This window comes from Cynocephalus volans, chromosome 3 (genome assembly GCF_027409185.1).
Source record: "Cynocephalus volans isolate mCynVol1 chromosome 3, mCynVol1.pri, whole genome shotgun sequence".
Classification (NCBI taxonomy): domain Eukaryota; kingdom Metazoa; phylum Chordata; class Mammalia; order Dermoptera; family Cynocephalidae; genus Cynocephalus; species Cynocephalus volans.
The window spans coordinates 56,774,353-56,797,389 of NC_084462.1; the positions used below are offsets into that span (position 1 = coordinate 56,774,353).

General features: G+C 50.8%; 2 protein-coding genes across 4 annotated transcripts; both read right to left on the reverse strand.

Annotated features, from left to right (window-relative positions):
* Positions 1–1,825: 1,825 nt before the first annotated feature.
* Positions 1,826–9,351, reverse strand: RCCD1 (RCC1 domain containing 1). Of its 3 annotated transcripts, none has more exons than XM_063090976.1 (8): positions 8,927–9,351; positions 7,598–7,904; positions 6,975–7,377; positions 6,748–6,869; positions 5,017–5,115; positions 4,420–4,584; positions 3,837–3,866; positions 1,826–3,013 (listed from the first exon to the last, which is right to left on the reverse strand). In XM_063090976.1, exons 2-8 carry the CDS (start codon positions 7,767–7,769, stop codon positions 2,862–2,864), a joined length of 1,143 nt encoding a protein of 380 aa, XP_062947046.1. In that variant the 5' UTR covers positions 7,770–7,904; positions 8,927–9,351; the 3' UTR covers positions 1,826–2,861. The 3 variants fall into 3 exon arrangements, with proteins under 3 accessions (XP_062947046.1, XP_062947045.1, XP_062947047.1); XM_063090975.1 differs by having other exon boundaries at positions 4,420–4,590; XM_063090977.1 differs by lacking the exon at positions 5,017–5,115 and having other exon boundaries at positions 4,420–4,590.
* A 621-nt stretch (positions 9,352–9,972) lies between these two features.
* Positions 9,973–23,013, reverse strand: UNC45A (unc-45 myosin chaperone A). The gene is made up of 20 exons (XM_063089288.1): positions 22,841–23,013; positions 22,451–22,612; positions 22,174–22,210; positions 21,702–21,877; positions 19,746–19,838; positions 19,090–19,257; positions 17,451–17,619; positions 16,992–17,162; positions 16,053–16,224; positions 15,125–15,425; positions 14,274–14,368; positions 13,861–14,002; positions 13,378–13,518; positions 13,038–13,165; positions 12,792–12,858; positions 12,308–12,421; positions 11,952–12,067; positions 11,013–11,130; positions 10,750–10,905; positions 9,973–10,601 (listed from the first exon to the last, which is right to left on the reverse strand). The coding sequence occupies exons 1-20, from the start codon at positions 22,844–22,846 to the stop codon at positions 10,344–10,346; spliced, it is 2,790 nt and encodes a 929-aa protein (XP_062945358.1). The 5' UTR covers positions 22,847–23,013; the 3' UTR covers positions 9,973–10,343.
* Between the last annotated feature and the right edge of the window lie 24 nt (positions 23,014–23,037).

Below are 23,037 nucleotides of genomic sequence, written 5' to 3' on the forward strand. Positions count from 1 at the left end.
GGCGTCTTTAAAGGTGATTGTGAGGACTGTACTCTTATGAATGGATTAACCACTGATGGTTGAATGGGTGGTCATGGGTGTGGATATGATGGTTTTATAAGGAGAGCAAGTGAGAATCTTGCCTCACTCTCTCAGCCCATCCTTACAATGTGATACCCTGCATCACTACAGAGTTATCACCCACTGAAAAAGGCCCTCACCAGATGTGTTCCCTGGACTTTGGACTTCCCAGTCTCCAAAAGTGTAAGAAATAAATTTCATTTCTTATAAATTCCACAGTTTCAGGTATTCTGTTATAAGCAACAGAAATAGACTAATACAGATAGTATTAAAAAAAAAAAAGCAGAAAACAAATGTTGAGTGGATGTGGAGAAACTGAAACCCTTGTGCACTACTGTGGTAATGTAAAATGATGCAGCCTCTTCTGAAAACAGTATGGGGGCTCCTCAAAAATAAAAAGAATTACCATATGACCCAGCAATTCCACTTTTGGTTACATACCCAAAAGAACTGAAAGCAGGGACTCAACAAGATATTTGTACACTCATCATAACAGCATTATTTACAATAGCCAAAAGGTGGAAACACCTCAGCATCCATCAGTGGATATGGCTAAACAAAATGTGGTATACACATACAATGGAATATTAATCAGCCTTTAAAAGGAAGGAAATTCTGATACATGCTACAACATGGATGAACCTTGAGAACACTATGCTAAGGAAATAAGCCAGTCACAAACAGACAAATACTGTATGATTCCACATATATGAGGTAACTAGTGTAGTCAAATTCAAAGACAGAAGGTAAAATGGTGATTGCCAATGGCTGGGGAATAAGGGGTTATGGGGAGTTAAGTGTTTAACAGGTACAAAGTTTTAGTATGGAATGATGAAAAAGTTCTGGATATGGATAGTTGTGATAGTTGCACAACAATGTGAGTGTATATAATGTCACTAACCTATATACTTAAAAATGTTTAAAATGGTAAATTTCATGTTCAGTATTTTTTATCACAACAAAAAAGAAAAAGTTATCTTAAGGACCCCATGGTCAGGAAAAATTTCTTAAATCAGACACATATAAACTCATCTTAAAGGAAAATACTGATAAACTTGACTACATTAAGAACTTATGTTCATCAAAATAAGTTGATATTTATAAAGTACCTTGAGCATTACCTGACACAGTAAGCACTGCATAACTTAAAAACTGATAATACCAAAAGAGACTGAAAAAAACATCTACAACATAGCAGAGGATATATAACTATCAAAGCACTTGTATCTAAAATATATAAAGAAGACAAATCACTAAAACATACAGAAAACTTGAATAGGTACTTCACAACCAAAAAACTCCCAATGACCAGTAAACAAAAGCTACTCAACCTCATTAGTATTTAGGGAAATGCTAATTAAAACAAGCATGCATCCACCTTTGTTTGAGCCACAGTAAACCCAACACTCCCGGTGGGACTATATAGTCATATAGCAAAGTTAAAAGCATCACTTGACCTACCAATTCTACTCTGAATGTTCTATGGAAGAACTTGTGCACATGTGCACAGGATGGTCACTGAGTATTGTGTGTAATGACCAAAAATTAGAAACAGTAAAAATGACCATAAACAAAAGAATATATAACGAAGTATATTCACACAATGGAATACCATAAAACATAAAAATGAATGAACTCCAGGACACAATATGGATGCATCGTACAATGCTGAAGGAAAAAACAAGACACAAAAAAGAATAAACACAGAACGATTCTATTTACCTAGTGTTCAAAAGCAGACAAAATAAACTATCGAATACGGATGGATACACAGGTTGTCAAGTTCTAAATGAAAACAGAAAGTGAATGATGAATTCACTTTCTTTCACATTAGTGGTTCACGATCTTGGCTGTATATCAGAATCACCTGGGGGTGTGGGAGGAGCTTTAAAATCTACCAATTGTCTAGGCACCACATCCAGAGGTCGGAAATACTGGCCTTGGGCAGAGTTTTCTGTTGCTTTGCCTCCCACGGATTTGTCACCCCACTTCCCCTGGGTGACGGAGCCACAAAAGATTACTCAAAGCCCATCTCTTCTGAGCAGTGAGAAGCCACAAAGTGGTTAACTTCCCCGGAATCGTCAAGCAAGAGGCATTCCTTCCTTGGGAAATTAACCCCGAATTGGGGATCTCTTCCTGCATTTATTCTCCAGCCCAGGAAGTTACAGGAAGAGACAGAGGTGGGGTTACAGTTTAACAATATAGGCTGGTAACTTTCAGTGAAACAAGTCAGATGACATTCCATTAAAGGCAATAAGTGATCCATTAACAAAAGCTTGATCTTAGCAAACATTCCTTCTCCCTCTGGCCAGCAGCTTCCCAGTAACTTCACATATCAATCAGTAACCAGTCTGGTCTTTGAGCCAGCAACCTTGCTGTGTCAGAATTCTTTATCTTCACTTGATCTTAGCCAAAAGGCCGAGAAGCGATAGAATTCTTTATCTTACTCCAGAGACTTTATAACCTGAGGAAAATTTCCTGTCCTTTGCAAGGTCAGTATTTGAAACTGCAAGGCTTTGGAAAACCAGGCCCTGTGAAGTACATTTGCTTTATGAATTCTCTACAGTTTTCAATGCTATCCAGGTGTTTCTAAAGTGCAGACAAATTAAGGACCCTGTTCCAAGGTGAAGGGACAGGACTGATGGGGAGCAACTTTGGGGTGCTGACAGTGGTTTTCCTTGATCTGAATGGGAATTTCATAAGTGTGAGCTTTATAAATTTTCATATAGTGCACATTTGTTTTAGGTACTTTTCTATATATTTCATAATGTAAAAAAATATATAGAGAGAAACATAACACATCAGCTGTTCCCTTTTTCCACAGCATACACATAGGTGTTCCAGGGCCCACAGGTGACAGCCTTTACATGGAGTTGTTTATCTACAAAGTATTCCACACGGCAGGGCTGATCCAAGCTGGTGGTGTCCTTGTGTCCAAGCTGTCCATATTTACCTAAGGGGAATATTTAGCCTTTGCCATCCTCTCCAACTGTGCCTTGCTGCTTCGTCCCTCCAGGAAGGAACACAGCCCACTGACTACAGTGCTGGGATTATGCCCACCACCCTGCCAGGTCTGCTCTGTGACTCCAGGAGACCCACAGCCATGAAGCCTCAAGGACCAGGCAAACCTGGGGTGGGGGAGGGGGCAGGTGCCCAGGAGGCCAGCAGCAACCAGCCACTCCAGGCAAGATGCTCCCCTAGGCTTCCCTGCTACCATAGCCAAGGGGCTCAGGGCAGAGACTTCCATTTATTTTTTTTTCCTACCCAGAGCCAGAATAATAACAAAAAAAGATGTTTTGGAAATGTTGGCTAAATACTCCCCTAAGACAGACAGTCATTCAGAAAGGTAGATGGGTAGTACTGACATCACGCCTTATTTCTCTCCTGTCTGGTCTCGAACCCTCTTCTGAGTGTGCCTAGATCTATTCTGACCCCAGGTGGGAGCCCACAGCTTTTCAGTTCCAGTCCTCCCAGTGATCCAGCCAAGGCCCCTGCTTCCACAAGTCCTTATGGCTTTGTTACCTGCCCTGTACTCCCAGGTCTTTCCTCCCCTTGGTTTAAGGGTGACAAAAACAATCCTTTTGGGCCGGCCCATGGCTCACTTGGGAGAGTGTGGTGCTGATAAAACCAAGGCCATGGGTTCGGATCCCTATATAGAGATGACCAGTTAGCTCACTGGCTGAGCATGGTGCTGACAACACCAAGTCAAGGGTTAAATCCCCTTACCAGTTATCTTTTTAAAAAAAACCAAAAAAACAAACAATCCTTTTACTTACCCCAGCCCCAGGTATAGAGCTCCCCTGTTCCTGCAACCAAAAGGACAGTAAATAGCTGTCACTCCTACTCTTTGGCAAGGCATTTGCCTAGCCTGGCCTGGCACAACCATAGCTAGCACATTACAATCCTCATGAGATCTGCTTGGCATAGGACAACATATTCTCTCTCTAACAACTGTCTAATCACATCTGGTGTAAAGGATCCAGACTGAGAAAGAAGTTTACCTTCCTGTATGTCAACTGACTGGCCTATGTCTCAAAGCTACCGAGTCCAGAAGTCTTAGACGTTGGCCTGGATAAGCCCTGCTTTCAGAAGAGGCTGGTGAGGAATGTGTCTGCACCCATGCATAGAGAATGGGGAACATTAGCCTCCCTTCAGAGGGAAAAACCAGGCTGGGGAGCTACTGATAAAGCCACGTGGGGGTTGGGGCTCTATTCGTGGAGTGAGGCAGCTATTCAATGTACATCAATGATCCTTAAAATAGTGTTAAGTTGTCCCCACCCTTTCTGCAGCCACCAGCTACAGATCAGGGTGGAGCGCCTTCTTGCTCCATCCTGCACCAGCCCACCCAGCCCCACTCACGTGTTACCACAGCTGTGTGCCGGGATCCACAGCTGGCCTTGACAGCATCTGAGCCCAGGGGGAGATCCAGTAAAGCTGGGAAGGGCTGGACAGCTATGAAAGGGGCGGGGGCTCCATCCTCATTCCCGACTGTTCTCTTCACTTCAGAACCACTTTCATTCAGTCCTGTGGCTTTAGAATGATTATAATGATGAGAAAAAAAAAAAAAGAAAGAAAGAAAAAAATTAGAATGATTATAATGATGGTTAACACTGAGCATCAAACTAAACCTTATTCATAATTAACTTATTACTACAACAGCTCCATGAAACACATTCATTATTCTCTAGCTCCAAAGCTGGTGCTCCCAACCCCTTCATTCTACCAGAACTGCTGGAGTTGATAGGCTTGTGGGGTGTATAGTCCCAAGACTGGCATCAGCCTTGCCAATGTTCCCTCCTATAACGGGGTCAGAATCCTGTGGAATGTCCTGGGGTGACAAGGATGTCATGTGCTCCTTCTGAGCACTTCAGCTCTCAGGCCAGCATACAGCCAGGAGTCAGGAATGACGACAACATCCTGTGGGGAGAAGGCTGTGGAAATCACATTGACCCTCACCTTCCCCTGTGACTATCTTCCCATCCTCTGCCAGGGTCCTGGTGGGCAGGGCCAGCTGCCCTGATTCATTCCAGCCCCAGATATAAATATCCCCAGTCTCTGAAAGAGAAAAGGGGACCCATTAAACACTGTGAATTCCCCTTATCCATCTAAACTCCCCTGCCCCTCCTACCATCTCCTGGGGACAACTAGAGCCTGCCCTGCCCAAGTAGCATTCCAGGCAAAGGTGCTTCCCTAAGGCCCCCACAGCTTCCTTGTTTTAGGTTCCCTGCGTCCTCATTGTTTTCAGGTCACTCGTTCTTTAAACTAAATACCTTGCTGGACCTTCCTCTCCCTTTTCATTCTTTTTTTTTTTTTTTTTTTTAAAGATGACCAGTAAGGGGATCTTAACCCTTGACTTGTGTCAGCACCACGCTCTCCCAGTGAGCTAACCAGCCATCCCTATGTAGGGACCCGAACCCATGGCCTTGGTGTTAGCACTGCACTCTCCCGAGTGAGCCATGGGCTGGCCCTTCCATTTTCATTCTTTATGTTGCTAAGTTGTTGTGTCCTTCCACCTGCCCCCCCCACCCCCCCCAGTATCCATGGAATTCCACTGAGCTGGCCTATGCCCCTTTTTCAACTCCACCTGGCACTGGTCCTGTTGAAGATTTTCAGTTTTGGAAGCTTTCACTTTCCTTGCTGCCCACAACCTTATGGTTTTTTGGTTGGAACGACGGCCTTAATGCAAAAAATTCACTAACAACAGTAGCTAATTTTAAAAAGTACTCAATCTGTGCTGGTGTTTTATGAGCTTTCAAATATAATTATTTAATTTTCACAACAGCCCTACAGGGAGTTATATGACAATATCCCCATCTTATTCATAAGAAACTGAGGCACAGAGAAGTAGCAGGCCCAAGGTCTCAGGGACAGAGTGATGATGTGAAACTAGGAATTCTGGTTTGATGCATCCATGCTTCAACCTCTCCAACAAACTTAAGGTCTCACATTCCTTCTGGACCTTAAGTGTGAGACTTCCCATTGGTCTGTTTCCAGCCCTCTGTTCTCTTCCCTGCAGCCCACAGGTTCTTGAGCCTGGTTGCCAACCCAGGCCCATTACATGAGAATACAGGGTACAGTGAAGGCATTGCTAGTTGTTAAAGCTCCTGATGATCTAAGTAGCAGCCAGACTGAGAATCCTAGACACAGACAAGGATCACCTGTCCCTAGCCCCACCCCAACAGCCTAGGATATACAGCTGCACCTGGACCACCTGCCAGGGTGCTGGACTCACATATCCAAAGTGAAACTCCTCAATGCCCCTAGGTCTCCAGCTTTGGCACCACCACAGGGTCACACTCCACCATCATCCTGCGTCCACTCTGTGCCATACATCATGGCCACCTAGGCAACTGCAGCCTTACTTCTCCATTCTCCTTGGTTGGGCTGCCCCCTCACTTCTTCATGCTTTCTTGTGACTATTTTAGGAAGACAGCCCAGGCAGTGGCAGATGGATGGGAAGGGTAGTGAGACCAGTAACAGAGAGAAGATAGGAAACAACTTCAACAGCCCAGATGTGAATGAGTGATGGTGGAAGCAGAGGGGGCTAAATCTGAGAGGCAATTAGGAGTCAAAAGTGACTGAGCTGATTGATGTGGGATGAGTTTGGAAGGAGGCCTGGCTAGGCCACCTACCAAAACTGGAAGAGGAAGATCATGAGCCTGTTTGGATAAGCACTAGGTCACTTACCACTCACACACACAGAGTGCCAGCCACCTGCGGCCACCTCAGCCATAGGTAGGCCCTGCAACGCCTCTAACAGCCTTGGCTCCCGTTCTGACACCAGAGTCCCGTGGCCCAACTGTCCATGCCTAAGAAAGAGAGACCTTAGCTACAGTCACATTAAGGGGTCTACCTCTGTTTGCTTCCCCTAATCATGCTCAGCTGGCCCTCGCCTGGCCACGCCCCCCACTCACCTGCCTCCGCCCCAGGAGAACACCTGGCCCTCTGCCCCCAGCAGCAACGCGTGCTCAGTGCCCAGCTCCAGCCGGCGCGCCCGCAGCTCGGGGGCCAGAGGCCGGTAGAAAGGCGGCCGTGGGCCCACGTAGGCGTGGGCGCAGGGCAGCAGCGGCAGCGTCCCAGCCAGGGCCTCACCGCCCGGTTCGTCTTCTCTCTCGGGCTGCATCAACACATTCTTGGCCCAGAGGGGCTCCCCACGCATCGCCGAGTCGGGCGCCCAGGCCTGGAGTACCGCCCCGGACCCCTGCCCGGGGCCCGGCTGGGCGCTCAGCACCACGAGGAGCCCCTCCGAGGCCCACGCGTCCCTGCAGCCGCCCGCCGCACCGCTCGCGGAGCCGGACAGCTCTACGCGGCCTCCACCTGCCGGGGCAGACAGAACGGACGGGGAGGGGGTAGGACACGTACCGAGGACCGGAATGGAGGAGGGGGTGGCTAGACAGGGGCAAAGTGGCCAGAATGGAGCATGAGGGGTGTTCTAGGTAAGGGCCGGAATGGGAGAGCTACACTGGGGTAGCCAGCATGGTGGAAGGAGGCGTACCCAGGGGCGGGACTGGAATTGGGATGGGGTAGGGGCGCTCACGGGTCAGGAAGGAGGTGTAGCTCCAGCTCGCGCTCACGTGGCAGATGTCGACGCCCGCCCGCAGCGGCTCGGGGCTGTGCACCTGGTGCCGGTGCCCGCGCCCGGAGCCCAGCTCCTGCCCGAAGCCGCAGAAACCGAAGCCGAACCAGGCCCCGTGCTGCTCCGCGGCCATACCCCGGCAGCGCCACCTGGCGGGAGTGGGCCTCGCGACCGAGGCTTAGGGCTAGAGCCGGAGGAGATTCTTGCAGATCAACCTCTTGGGGAACACCGGCAAGTCTCTGGCTTTCCAGGGTTGTGGCTGCCTTATCTGTAAAATGGGAAAAATACCACCCTCTTAACCACAGAGGCAGAAGACGTCCATTCCACAAACGTTCGCTGAGTGGCAGCCTTGGCTAAAGTCCTGCCAGATTTACGGAGATTCTGAACTGTCGAGTTAGGCACTTTCCCTGTCCTCCCTTTTGACTCAGTTCAAGTGGCCTCTCCTTTAGACGCTGGACTAGGATCTTAGGACCCCCTCCAGCACCAACTTCCTAGCGTCAGGCACTTTATCCCATGTAATCGTGAGACCGCAAATTGCCCCATCTCACAAAAGAGACTCCCAGAAAGTAACCCTTACACAATCACACAGCTAGGACAGAGAGGGGCAGAGGGTTGAACTCAAGTCTCACCAGACAGTGCAAAGCAGAAGAGCGTTTGGGAGGCAGCACCCATTACAGGTTACCAACAGCTCCAGGGTTCACGTCTGCCTCTGCAGCTAGCAGTGCCTTGTGCCCTTGACAATTAATCTAAATCCAATTCCCTTTCTTCAGTTTTACAAAGGAGAGTGGGTTTGGGGGGAGTGGGTGCTGTTTGTACCTACCTAGTAGAATTGTTTGTTATAAATGTAAATAAAGGGTTCGGTGCTGGCACATACCACAATAAAAACAGCATTAACTTATTAAATACAGCACTTGAGTGGACAAAAATGACCACTGGACGTCTTTTGGGTTTTCAGGGACCTATATATAGACGCAATTCCAACTGGACCTCATCTAGTCATTTATTCGACCAACAAGTGTTTATTGAGCCCTTTCTGTGGCCCAGCGCGAAGGACAGCTGTCTTCTCCCAAGGGGCTCACGCTTAAACGGGGAGACAGACACTCAGTCTGGTGGCGACAACAGCAACGCCGCCTTCCGAAGGGCACGTTCGACTTGATCAGTTTCATAGGCATTCTCAAGCCTCTAATCTTGGGTCTCTCCTGCGACCCCTTCCGTGTCCACTCCCAGCCCAAGGGGGCCTCTGACCTTGATCTTGACCTGTGCCCTCCACCCCCTCAGGCAGGTTCTTACGGTGGGCAGTCTCGGAGGAAACGTGGGGGAGCAGAGCGACTCCCTCCGGAATAGGAGCCCGCCCAGCAGTCGTTGTCAGCGGCCACGGACAAAGCGTTTGAAGGGCCAAGCGCGAGCGAGGCGGCCAATGGCCGGCGGGGGCGGTGACGTCGGCGCTCGGGCGCGGCGGCAGCACTGCGGTGCTCTCCTCAGAGCGGCAGCCTCGCGGGTCTCAACTCTATCGAGCCGGTCCAGAGACCTACGCCCGGCCGCCGCGAGCCGCCTGTAAAACGGTCGAGACCTCCAGAGGACGTGGGCCCAAGGCAGAGCCCGGAGGTACCCGCGGGGCCGCGGAGCTCGGATTAGAACCACTCAGGGAACACTCACGAAGACTGAAACTAAAGGGTTGGTCAGGAGCAGCCCCCGACACGCGCGGACTCCTCGAACCCCCAGTCTGGGACGGAGTCAGCTCTCTACAGGGCACGCGCGGACTGAGGCCCAAACAGGAAGCAGCCGTACTAGACTCCTCGATGGCTTCAACCTCCCACTGATTGGCTCAGGACCCGTCACTTACTTCTGTCGAGCCAATGAGCTTCAAGCTGGGATTGGCTTTCAGCCAGAAACCGGCTCGCGATGACCCGCCTCCGGCAGGTGGGAAGTCCGACCGGCCTCCCCCTTCCCTGACCATGCTCGGCTACAGGAGGGCTCAGTTTTTCCCGGGAGGGAAGCAAATGAGACACCAGCCCCAAATCCCGAGTACTGCCTGAATGGGGGTCTCCAAGAACTCAGAATATAGAGACAAAAGTACTAAAGGGCCAGCATTAGGATTTTGTACCCTAGAACCATCAATTTCCACGAAACTGGAGGGTTTTTTTTTTATTAGCTTCCTAAGCTTACCCTTTGTACCTCCAACAGGATTAATCAGCAATTCAGTGGGCCCCAGGATGGGGAACCCATTGGATTCTTTTCATAGAGGTGACCCTGCTGCTGCTGTAAATCTCCGCATGCCCAGCTCCTGCTCCAGAAATTCGCACTGCAGCCCTCCTTGCCCAGGGACAGGGCACACACAAGTTCCACACACTTTTATTAGAGGGTCAGGGGCAGGCCTGCTATTAGGTGATGCTCACAGCTGGTGAGGCCACTGATGCGCCCTTCCTGATGCCCCAAAATCCATAGGCTGAGTTGGGATGCATCCCCACTCCCAGCTGTCCACAGTAGTACAAAAAAAGGGCCCCTCTGAGTGAGGCTAGAGGCAGTGCTCGCGGAGCAGAGCTATGTGACTGAATGTGGCCTCTGATGCAGAACAGAGGACATTAGACAGTTGGGGAGGAGGGGAAAGAGTGCATCCCAGCTGCCACCAGCCCAAGCTGCTTCTGTCCTTGCTCCCCGTGCTGCAATGGGTAGCATGTGCGTGAGCCTTGGGCCCAGTAGCAGACCCTCACTCTCTGTCCTGGTTGCGCTGAATAAGCCCATATTCCATAGCCTTCCCCAGGCAGGCTGTAGCAGCTCTTGTGACGGGGCTCTCCTCGCCCTTAGCCAGGACTGACAGGATTTCCAGCACCTCGCTCTCCATCAGGGTGCTGGTGATATCCCTCGAGGCCTCTACCATGTTTAATACCACCACAGCACCCCGGTGCTGCAGCTCCTGGTTGGGGCTCAGAAGCAGGGCCTGCAGTATTTCCAGCCAATGTGTGGTCTGCAGGAAACAGAGCAGGTGTGACCACCAAGCAACAGGCTCAACCTTGACAGGAAACACACCCACATCCCCTAGGACATCCCCCACCAACTGCCACTATGCTAAGAGTTCCTGGTTGACCCTCCTCCCCCACCAAGAAGACACTGACCACTTGGGGGATTCGGCTGCAGAGCGAGGGCCGCATGGAGGTCAGCATGGCTAAGCCCCCTGCAGCTGCCCGCCGTAGTAGCTCATCATCCTCTCCGCTGTAAAGCACCAGCAGCTTCAGCCGGTCATTGCCCTGGGCTTCAAAGAGGTCTTGCACCTGTGCCAAATGGGGGGAATGGGCCGAGTCAACTGGGTGCAAAGGCCAGCCAGGACAGGTACCTCCGCATCTCTCTGCATGTCGTGACCACCTGAACCAACCCTCACCTCCTTGCTCATGGCCAAGTTGCACATGCACTCCGTGGCTGCCCGGCGGATCATATCATGCTCCTCAAACATGTAGCCCTCAATCATGGGCACAGCCTTCTCTTTCAGGATCTTCTGCCTACACGCCCAGAGGTGGAAGAGTCAGCATCATCAGAGCTGCTACATCCACCCATCCCTGCCCCCACCTCCCCACGCAATTGAGTCTGGGGCTGAGGATTACGCTTGGCAATGACCAAAGACCCTCCTGAACCAGGTATGAAATGCAGGCGTTTCTAGCCTTCTAACCAAGGTTAATACTCAAAAGTAGGAGTTAGGAGACCAGGCTGGGGATGATGGTGAAGCTAACACCTAACATTTGAGCATTTACCCTGACCAGGCACTTGGATTATATTACTTAATCCTCATCACAACCCTACGATGAAGGTGCAGGTGTGATTATCATTACTATTTTGTAGGAGAGGAAACTGTGGCTGAGTAGTGAGTAATAAGCTCAAGGTCACAATTAGTATTAATGGCTAATACATTATTGATTGGGCACATTGCTAGGGGCCAGGCACCTATGTATGAAGTACTTTTGCATGTATTTTCTCGTGTAATTCTTCTCACCACTACTCCATGAGGTAGGTACTATAACCATCCCATTTCACAGAGGAGGAAATTGAGGCAGAGTGGTGAAGTAACTTGCTTGAGGTTACACATTAGCAACTAGAGAAGTCAGGATTTGAACCCAGCTAGTCAGACTCCAGAGCCTGCAATGTTATCGCCCAGTGCCTTGCTGCCTCTCTTGGTCTATCTCCTCATCTGTATCATGCAGAGGAGTCACTGTGAGGCTAAAATAAGTCAATGACCGAGGAGTGTTTTCCAAACTGTAAAATGCTTTGCTGGGGATAATCCGAATCCTGATGCCCAGCCCAGGCCCCACATCCCAAGAGACCTTACCGGAGCCTCTCACTGATCCCTGCCAGGTTCGTTAGGGCCATGAGTGCCTCGAAGTTCTGCAGGCCTGAGCAGTTGAGGTGCAACAGGGAGACAAGGGGCCGGACCACCTCATAGATCTGCAATATGCGCCCCACCTGTCAGGGCTACTCACCGCAGCGCCCACCAACCCCACCAACTAGCAGGGAGGAGTCCAGCCCTGGACAGAGTGCTGGTTTCTAAGGCTGCCCTCCTAGCCCAGGGCTTAGCAAAGTTGCCACTTCCTGTTGGTCTCAAGGAGGAGCCACAGCCCAGGCCAGAGGCCATCAGAGCCCACTGAAGGGGCAGAGAGGCCAGGGCTGGGGCAGGAAGACACATACCCGCTCGCCAGGAAAGGTCATCTCTGGGTTGGAGGTGATGGTGAGCTTGGCAAGAGCCTGGGCTGCCTTTGTCTGTCCCACATCAGTGCCTTCCAGGGCCAGCGGAAGCAGAGCCTATAGGAACAAGCACATTAGTGAATAGGAGGTGCCCAGGAGTGCAAGGACAAACCATCGGGCCCTGAGGCCCTCACTGTGCCATCCTCACCCTTCTTCTCTCCCCAGGCTTGCTCAGACCCTCACCACCTCTCTGAGGCCCCTCATGAAGCTACCCAAACACTTCCTGAAACACTTCTTAAGGGCTAGACATGGACAGTGCTGGGTGCTGGGGCCATGGAGGTAAATGAGACAAGGAGACATTCCTACTGGTAATTAATAATGTTTTTCCATCCCACATCTAACAGCAATCTCTGGCGTGGCAGCCAATGAGTCACGTTTTATAGGCTCATGTCTTGGCCCTCAGTTAGGAGTCTGTGAACCAGCTTACCTTGCCCCCTCCCTGAGCAACTACAGTGCCGCGGTCCTCTACCTCTTCCACCAAAGCCAGGAAGACCCTGCAGGGAGAAGGTGGTGGTGGGCGGGTGGATGGGGGAGGTCTGGGGTGCTGGCAGGTAGCCACTACACTCCACTTCCAGGCTCAGCAAAGGAAGGCAGCAGAGCAGCTGGCTCCCTCACTCCAAGAGACCCACAGTACCAGGACCTGCTCCCTCTAGAGTCACATCAGCAACCCCACCTGGAGAGCAGCTCTCTGCAGGAATTGGTCAGCACAGGGCTCTCACTCTTCACCATGCACGTCATGGCTGACACCACCCCCGCCGCCAGCAGCTTTTTCACCCGAGCCCGCACGAAACTTGGTCTGTCCTGCGGAAGGAGGCAGCTTAGGAAAGGGGCCTCAGCTGACTAGATAGGGAAAGGGGTACCCTTCTCACAGCAGAAATTGATGCATATGGAAACAAACATCTAAAACAAGGGAAAGAAACCAGCTTAGACAGAAGACTGTTCTGCTGTGGATGCCCCAGGTCAATGGGTCCCAATGATGGGGAAACCCCAGCCCCTTCCAGTGGCCCCCTCACCTTAGGGTGCTGCTCAGGAACATGCTGCTTGGCATACTTGGCCAACTCCACCATCTTGGGGTCGGGCTCCTCATAGTCATAGCTGTTGGTGCAGTTCACCAGTGCCGAGGACACCGCAAAGAGCACCGACCTCTCCTCAGACTGCCAGGAGCAGAGGGCATTCAATTGGCCAGCCCAGGGACACAGCAGCACTGGGATAAATGCTGCCCAGGCCCCCAGTTCTACCCTCAGCAGGACCACTTGGGCACCAGAATGAACCTGGCCCCAGACTTTGGAAGATTACAAACTTGACCTCCCCAACTCCTCCAAAGAGATCATCCTTCCTGACACTGCTGGTGCATGCCCATGCCACACAGAACAGCCACTCGGCTACCAGCCCTTCCAGAGGTCACAAGAGCCATTGGCCATGACCTGCCAAGAAAGACTGGAAGCTCTAATCCTAGACAGCACCCCCAGGTTGATAGCAGGGACCCATGGAGCTACCCTGCTGAGCTGGAACAGAGCCTTCAAAGCAGCCCCATCCTCCACAAACTCTTCCTTCACATCAGCATCGAAGGTGAGGTAAGCCAGGCCCTCGACTGCCCAGCGCCGAGTGCCCACGTTGATCTGGTCATTGCACAGCCACCTGGGGACATGCATGGTAGTGGACAACCATTAGAACTGGCATGATGGAAAAGAGCACACTAGGACCAAGGAGGAAAAGCCAGGGGCTTGGGCATCCCCTCAACATACAGAAGCAGTTTCATGTGCTAGGGTCCAGCTACTCTGCCAGGGGGAGAGTAGCCCCTGCCTGAGTCACAGAGTAGGGCAGTGAGGAGGCCCTAGCCCCACCCAGACCCTCATCTCTTGACATCTAGCCGAGAGGTGGGGGGCCACAGCAACACCAAACAACTCACTTTCGACACTGCTTGGCCAGTTTGAGAGTGGAGCCTTCAGCAAACTGCTTCATGCTAAAGTCAGTCCCTCCAGCAGAGCCAAGCTTACAGAGTCCCTGGAAAAAGGGCAAGAGCAGCTGTCTGGCCTCTGAGGATGGAGGCAGGAGCTGGGCTCCCTCACATCTGGCACGGGCTCCCTCCCTGGCACGTTGCCACAGCTCTCTGGAGGCCACGCACACGAATCAGCACCCTCCCCCACCAGGCCACCACCTAGAACATTTAGCAGCAAAATCAGCTGTTGGGAGGGCCACATAACATAGCGTCTGGTAGAAACTGACACATTGGCCACTACACTGTCCTGGGCCCCAATCCTTCCCAATCTACACTGGGAACTGCTCTGCTTCTTTCCTTGTCAAAAAAAAAAGCTCTCTGCAAGTGGAGCTAAGACATGTGTGGGGAGAGGACATCCTTATGGGATGGAGAAATCCAGAACTAAGTACCTCAAGCAGGAAGACCAGCTTCCACAAGATGCACGACTGCAACAGACTTGCGGAGGGCTAGACAGTCCCCACACCGCCAGCTCCTAGGGACACTGCATGACTCCTGCAGGCCCAGCCTTTCCACACAGCCCTTCTGACGAGGAAGGGGATAGCATGTGCTGCCCTGCATTCCCAGGAGTCCTCTCTGTACCTGGCTCATCTCTCTCACTTGACCATAAACCCTGTGGTGGAAGGAACCTGGCCCATGCCTCTGGTCCCCACAAGGCCTTAAATTTTCATCTAGAGTGTGCTGGGGCCTCACCCTGAGACACCAGCTGGGCCAGTACCCCTGCTTGGCTGCCTGCTTGCCCATCCCAGGCCCACCCGTCTCACCACCAGTGCCCGGATGCGGATACTGTCCTTCTCACTACGCTTGTACAGGTCCTTCAGCAGTGAGACGCCATTGGCAGTGATGAATGAAGCCCGCTTGGCCTTGCCGGCTGCGTGGATCAGAGCCTCCACAGCCACCAGCTGCTCCTCCTCCTGCTCAGAGGCACATAGAGCAATCACACTCTCCATGACACCACTCAGCTCCAAGGCCCGGTTTCCAGCGTCACATGGGCCCTGCAGGAGGCAGGATACCGTCTGGATGGCCCGTAGCTTCCCGGCCAGCCCTTGGCCCTCAAACCAGCTCCTGAGGAACACAGGGTGACAGTTGTCACACTAAGGCCAACATAAAGGGAGTCTCCTTCCCTCCCTTTGCCTGCACTGGCCAGACGCCTACACTACTTGGGCAGAAACAGCAAGAAAAGCTGCTAATGGGAAGACTCAAGATATTTCCTCCCAGGAAATAATCACAAATTTTCTCTCATGTGAGCCTTCCCTGATGATGTACCATCTACCATAGGTTACTCTCACTCATACCAACCTGTTGTTGCTTTTCCTATACTTATTAAGATCTGAAATCATCCTGTTTATTTCATAATTTAGCATCAGTCTCCCCCCGGCAGCTGTAAGCTCCTTAAGGGAAAGGATTGTCGCGTTTCACTTCTGTGTTGGGACAGTTACATAGCAAGTGCTCAGTAAACAGTACGCGCTTGATAACATTTGCTGCATTACTGGAAAATCGATATGAGAAAAAACCTCCCTGGTGAGGTCACCTTGGAACAAGAAGTGACTGTGGGCCCACTTGGGCTAGGCCCTGATAGTCCTCCCCGATGCTGCTCTCCCTGCTGGAAACCTTTCATTCTGTCCCTCCTCAGGGAGTCAGAACTTTGTTGTTGGAACCCCTGGCAGCAGGAGACGGGACAGACTCCCTTACTTGATGTAGTTTTCACAGAGTCGGTGGAAATTCTCCCTCTCAGCATCACACTTCAGGTCATCAAAGAGCTTGCTGAGGAGAATGGAGGCACTCATTCGGCTGTTTGCTGTCACTGTGAGCTCCCCAGGAGGGTCTTGCAAGGAGCCCCCCACCTCCAGAATCTTTTTCAGACCTGAAAAGACACTCAACTTAGGCAGTAGAACAGTAGGTCCAACCCCTACAGGTAAAGGGAAGAGGCTTCCTGGGAGAAGCACAGAAAAGCAGGACCACCTCCCTCCTAGACAAGAAGTTTACAGACAACTGCATCCACAGCAGCTCAGAGAACCTGCCTGGCTGACCTGCTACCTATGGAGGCAGCTGTGGTGTCAGGGAAAGACCTCAGAAGTGAGGCCTGTGTTGGCCGAATGCTCTGGGGCTTTGAGGTTCCTCATCTGTACAACTAAGGGAAAAATAACACCCACACTTCATGAGATCATTGTAATAACCAAAGAAGTTAAGATGTGTGGAAGGACCTAGCACATGGGCTCATGCAGGGCCTTTGCAAAGCTTTTCTTATTTGTATTTTAGGGGAAAAGAGAAGTGTGAACTGATATATTAAACTTTAATTATTTTTTCTCTGAATATAGGAACAATACATGCTTACTAAAAATTCAGCGGCCAAAAAAAAAAAAAAAATTTTAAATGTTAAAAACTTCAGATACAGAAAGCCAGTCCAGTCTCTCTGTTAACCTGCTGCAGTCCTGCTCCATGTATGTGCATGTGCACACATGCACACTGAAGGGGCTACCTTTGAGTTCCCTAAGGGTACCACGCAGGCCACAGGGTACACTGTGGTATATACCAGGCACATAGCTGGTATAATTGCCACTTTTGTTATCACTTCCGGGGATAAGCAGGCCTCAGCCACCCAAGCAAGTTTTTATAAACTGTATCATGTACCTTGGTCAATGACCCAGAGGGTGAGGCTGTTGCTGGGGTCCTTAGGAGACTTCCGGGGCACCACTTTAATCAGGAGGGTCAGGGCATTGTCTCGGCCTTGACCAGAGACCCCCACCTCAGTCAGTAGCTCCAGGAGGTTACTGATGAGGACCTTCAGCTCCCGGGCAGGATCTGGCAATGAGAAGATATTAGTGGGTCTACAGTGGCCCAGCCTGTCTGACCCTTGAACTTCCCCCAACAAGCCAGCAAGATACAGGGACGGGTGACTCTGGGCTGGCTGCAGGCTTCCCCTCAGGCACCATGGCTGCTTAGAATCTAGAATAAAATACTGTCACCAAGCCATATTCCTGAATAACCTGCAGCTTCAACTCTGTTCTCAAAAGAACTGGCAGGGCTGGTTTAGCCCCATCCTCTCTACGACAGCAACATCCAAAGGACCACAGACCTGCTTCTACTCACCCACAATGATGGCTCCTTCTTTGCCTCGGAAGCCTTTCTTGACACCTTCCTTGAGGGCATCAAACATAACCTGCAGCAGGTGGCAGGCAGCCAGGGACACATCCTGGTGTTCCACGCCCAGGATGGAGACCACTCTCCGAGTTCCCAGCACACTCAGAGTTGCCACTGTCTGGGGTGGGAAAGAGGTGGACAGAAGCCTCTGGTTGGTGAAGGGCAGCCAAAGAGATCCCTAACTATGACTTGGAGAGTGTGACTAGAAGGTGAGAAAACATTTGGGTGGAAGGACCAGCTCCAAGTGAAGACAAAACGGGCCAGTCTGATGGTGTGACCCAGGGTAATGCAGGATAATTTTGTTGGGAAGGCTTCCTAAAGAAAGCACTCCAGAGGAACTCCTCTACCTCTCCTCTCCTTGGCTCCAATCGGAAAAGAACGAGTACGTGGCTCTGGGAGCAGCTGCTTCAATTCATGTCTCTCCGCAAAGGAGACACATAAACCTTGACAAAGCTACCTGACCACCAGGCCGAAGGATACCTAGTTCCTCCCCAATCCCAACCCTGAGGTTCTGTCCACACCCTGGTGATGTGGACATGCATGGAAAGGGCCTGCAAAGCCTCTCCACCCGATTTTTAAGCTCAAGAACCCTAAAAGGTCCACTTGGGTCTATCACATTTCACACTGGGATGGGCTGAAAGGCTGAAGGAGGTGACAGAATTCACATGGTTATACCATTCTTTTGCTGTGGGAGACCCAGAAATATAGCCCAAGCTTGGCCTAACGAGATTTCCTTGAATATTTCACAGTTCCACCCCAGATTTAGGAATTGTGGGCTCCTCTAAAAGCAACCAATGGTTAAGTCCTTGTCCCCTAGATCAAGCCAGCTCAGGCAAGAGCTGAGGGCATGAACTTCACCACACTGGCCCAGGAGCAGAACTGTTCTTGCTGAACTGTTCAGGTTGGGACACCAGAGTCCATGCTGAGAATCATGTCAGGGTCAAGCCTGACATATCAGGTCACTGTCTCAATGATAAAGATGCTGTGGGTGACATCACTGACCACCTCACTCACTGTGAGGACCCCCCTCCAGAGGAAATGTCAGCATGATCTTTAGAGCAAGGACCAGTGCCCTTTTCTGGGTAACAGGCTTACTTTTACCACATGGATACCGAATGAGTAAGAGACCAGGTGTGTCTTTGTGAGCTGGCTGCAGGAAAGCCTGGGCTCACACTTACAAGTCCACTCAAAGCAGGAGCTCATCTCATGTTGGTCTTTTTTTTTTTTTTTTTTTTTTTTTAAAAGATGACCGGTAAGGGGATCTTAACCCTTGACTTGGTGTTGTCAGCACCACGCTCAGCCAGTGAGCGAACCGGCCATCCGTATATGGGATCCGAACCCGGGGCCTTGGTGTTATCAGCACCACACTCTCCCAAGTGAGCCACGGGTCGGCCCTCATGTTGGTCTTTTTTGTGCCATTTTAATTTTTCCTCTCTTGTTGTATGTCTCCTTGTACTCTACCTTAAATTTTTTTTGGAATAAGATGAGGGGTGAAAGGATGGATGGAAGGTAGATGGATGGATGGATGGATAGACGGATGGACAGAAGAACAGACTGAAGCAGTAACTAGACCCTCTGCTCCACCTACCCGTGACTGGTGCTCAGAGCAAATGCCAACCAGCGTACGCAGAGCTGCCAGCATGAGGTCAGTCTCTCCCGTGTCCAACAGGCGTTGCAAGAGCTGAACCCCATTGCTCCGGAAAATCTTCTCAGCTCCAGCATCCTCCCGGGCCAGCACCACCAGGTTCTGAGAAGCCTGTGTCAAAGGAAGCACATCATAACTTTGACACTGCACACAGGACAGGGCAAGCAGAGGCTTTGAGCTCTGGACCTTACAGCTTCCACTTAGCAGCTGAGTGACCTTGGCCATCAAGTTACCCTCTCTGAACGTCAGCCTCCTCCTCTGTAAGTAGAGGGAAGAGTCTGCTCTCAGGGTTGATGATAAGAGTAAATGGGGTCCTGAGTCCCCAGCAGAGGCTGAATAGTGCCTCAGTCACCTCTGAACACCTGCTCCTGGCACAGGGCTTGGCCAACTAAGCACTCTGTGAACACTAGTTCCCTTTCCTTTGTTCACACTAAGGCCCCAAGCCCTCAGAGCTCCTGTCCAAGCCCCATGAGGAGCACTATGCAGCAGACCAGGCCAGCAGGGGCATCTAGGGCCAACATCAGTGGATGGGGAGGATGTTATGGATGGGCAGCTCTAGAGGAAATTCAGCCCCCACTGGTTCAGTCCAAGGCCTATACCTTTTGCTTTTTCTCAGTGCCTTTCTCTTCTGGGTCCAACAGTATCTGAAACATCTGTTCCACTTTGGCATCCGTGGAAGACATGTATCGCACCTATGACAAAACAATGAAGCATGGATGAAATCACCTCTCTTGGCCACAGCCATCACATTCCCTGTTTGTTCTCTCCAGCTCCTCCCAGGGCCTGGCTTCTGACTCTGGGAGTCACAGTGAAGATGTCTGGGCCCAGGGCTAGCACCAAGCTACCTTGGGCAGGAAGAGACTTGCCTGGCAGCTCCTCCTAAACTTCCTGTGGCTGTTTTCCTCTCTGATCTACTTCTTGCTTGGGTACCAGGGGCAATGCTGATGCTGAAGGCAGTGCCTTTTGGAAGGGGAGGCATCCTGTTAGCCACAAGGCAACGCACTCCCAGTGGTGCCATCTATGTCATGGCAGCATGAGCATGCCACCCATGGCACTGAACTTGACATTTATACCTCCTGTAAGGGAGCTGGCAGGTTGGGAGGTAGTTGCTAACACTTCCTTTAGCACTAGAATTATTTTTGACAGCTTTAAAAATAATCCAAATGGGTAAGATCATCCTAGGCCAGCTCCCCCTGCTCCAGGGTCCTGGGCATGGATGTTGGCACAAGCCTAGCGTGCATACCACTTCCCCCTTCCCCTCTTGCATCCATGGCAGACACGACTAATCAGTCACAGCACGTTTCCCTCTGCTAAGCCCAGGCAATCTGCTTCTTAATCCTTCTCAACACTGGGCTTTAGGCAGCTGCTACCAATCAAAGAGAGCTGGCACTGATAGGAAAACTATTTGCTTTCCCTGGTCTCAACCTTTCAGTAAAGTGTTTGCTGTCGTGATAATTGCTTCTACTGTGTCAGCATTTTAACGCCAAATTATCTGGTTAATTCAGGCTTGGTTATAGCTCATCATGGTCTTTAGATTCTTTCTTAAATTAACTTAAAAATATATGTATTTGGTTGGCCCGTTAGTTCAGTTGGTTAGAGAGCAGGGCTGTAACACCAATGTCAAGGGTTTGGATCCCTTTACTGGCCAGCCACCAAAAAAATAAAAATAAAAATATATGTATTATACAAACAATGTCTCTTTATTAAAAATATATTAATAGATGAAGCAAAGTCTCATTTGGAAAGCGCTCTCAATCCCATTCCTTTTCTCAGGGGTCACAATGTTATAATTTTCATGTATATCTTAAGATATTTTTCTTTGTATTTATGTCTGCAAGTGTACCCACACAAAAAACACAATATTGTTCTGGGTGTGTATGTGGTGGATTGTTTTAACATAAATGGTATTACTCTACATGTGTTATTGTATATTTTGCTTTTTTCATTCAACAAGAATCAGAGAGCTTTCCATGGCAATACATGTGTATCGAACTATTCTCAGCAACTACAACATAGGAGTCTGTAGTAAGGATCGCAGTTTATTTAGCCATTCCCCTATCGCTGGGTATTTAGGAGAGTTCCAGGTTTTCCTTACTATAAACAAGGCTGAAATAAACATACACATGCTTACTTGTGCACATGGGCGAGGTTTCTTTAGGGGAAACAGCAAGAAGTAAATATGTTGGGTCAGAGGATATACTCATTTAAAATTTTATAGACATGCTAAAGTACTCTCCAAAGGAGCTGTACCAATTTATATCCCCTCCAGCAGTCATGAGAGTCCATGTGCCCCCAACCTCACACTTAAGTTTCTTACTCTCTCCTCCCAAAGTGTATAAATTTTTAAATGTTTGCCAAACAGATGAACAAGGGGGAAAAAAAAGTACCATGCTGCTATTTTAATTTGCTTTTCCCTAACCATTGGCAAGGTTGAGTATCATTCTATGTGCTCATTTGCCATCAGTGTCTCCTCCTGGGAGAATTGTGTCTACACTCTTGACTCAGATTCCTTTACCACCAGCCAATGCCTCAATCTCTCTCGGTCACTCACGTACCTTCTCCTGAATCTGACTCCCAATGTTCCGCAGGGCCTCCTGGAAAACTTTGTTCTTGGGCTCCAGGCTCACACATCTCTGCAGGTCAAGGACAGCTTGGTCGAGGTGGCCCAGCTTCTCTAGGGCTTGGCTCCGCCGGTAAAGTGCTTTGACATCCCCACCATCCTTTTCAATGGCTGAGCACAAACAGGAGCTCTGTCAGCACCCATAAGGCCACCATCTCCAGGCAAGAGCAGTAGGGGAAGATCTCGAGGGCCAGAAGAAGGTGGGGACATATGTAGGGCTTCGTACTTCAGCCTCAGAAAAGGTGAGGGTAGCTGCAGAAAAGGAAATGCCCGAGGAAGTGGGAAAGAAAGAAGGCAGATGTGTTTCAGGAGTCAAAGGAGAAAAAGAAGGGGATGGTGCGGTAGCCTCAGAGTCCTTGCCCCAAAAGAAGCCCCACAGCTCCACAGGAGGGCCCACATTCCACTACCTTTGGATGCCTCTGTTTCTGCTTTGTCGTAATTTTCCTATAAGACAAAGAACAGAGCTTGAGAGAATGGTCATCTCCCTTTCGGGACACTAACCGGGCGAAAAGGGTACTCTTGTTCTCCAAAAGCACTCAATCCCCCACTATCCTGAGGCCCAAAAGACATCTGGAAAGCTGGATGGCCCGGGAAAGTGAATGCCCAGCACAGACCCGAGCAGCAGCCGAGATGGGCAAACCGGCGCCCGAGCAGGCAAGGGGAAGAGCAGTCCAGTTCCCTCACCAGCTTGAGGTGGCAGGCGGCCCGATTCCGGTGCAGAATGGCCTGGTCCTGGGGCGTCGCGCCCAGACCCAAGGCCTGGGTGTAGGCCGTCAGGGCGCCCTCGTAGTCTCCGCATTTGAACAACTCGTTGCCCTCCTTCCGCAGCTGCTCCACTGAGCTGGCCTGTGGAGATAAAGGGGGTGGAAACTTCGGGGGTGGGCTCAGGGCAGAGCCAGGGAGCAACGGGGAGAGGAGAGTAGAGGTTGGGGGCGAGTCCCGTGGAGGGCAAGACTAGGGGAGAAGGAAGCCGGGGAGTAGTCAGAGCAGGTGGTGCGAAAGGTGATGGCGCGCAGGGATGGGCCTGCACCCCGGGGGCGACGGGCCGGGGCTCTGGGTTCCTCGACCACTCACAGTCATCACGAACCAGACGTCCTGTGCCCGCGCAGGCGCCGTCTCGGGGACGGGGAGGGGCTAGGTTTGGGAAGCGGCTGTGAACTGCCCCGCCCCAGTCTTGCGTCGAGACTGCGAGAGGGTAGAGGCTGAGCCAAGGAGAGACCACGCCCCTGCAGGGGCGGGGCTCTTAGCTCCGGGCCGCAGAGCGGAAGATC

Coding starts and splice junctions, on each gene's coding strand:
- RCCD1 (XM_063090975.1), bottom strand. CDS start 7,769: ATGGCCGCGGAGCAGCACGGGGCCTGGTTCGGCTTCGGTTTCTGCGGC. Junction 7,378..7,597: donor CTACACCTCCTTCCTGACCC/GTGAGCGCCCCT, acceptor CTGCCCCGGCAG/GTGGAGGCCGCGTAGAGCTG. Junction 5,116..6,747: donor GCACTCTGTGTGTGTGAGTG/GTAAGTGACCTA, acceptor TTTCTCTTTCAG/AGACTGGGGATATTTATATC.
- UNC45A (XM_063089288.1), bottom strand. Junction 22,211..22,450: donor CCGCCTGCCACCTCAAGCTG/GTGAGGGAACTG, acceptor TTTGTCTTATAG/GAAAATTACGACAAAGCAGA. Junction 21,878..22,173: donor AGAAACAGAGGCATCCAAAG/GTAGTGGAATGT, acceptor GTTTGTGCTCAG/CCATTGAAAAGGATGGTGGG.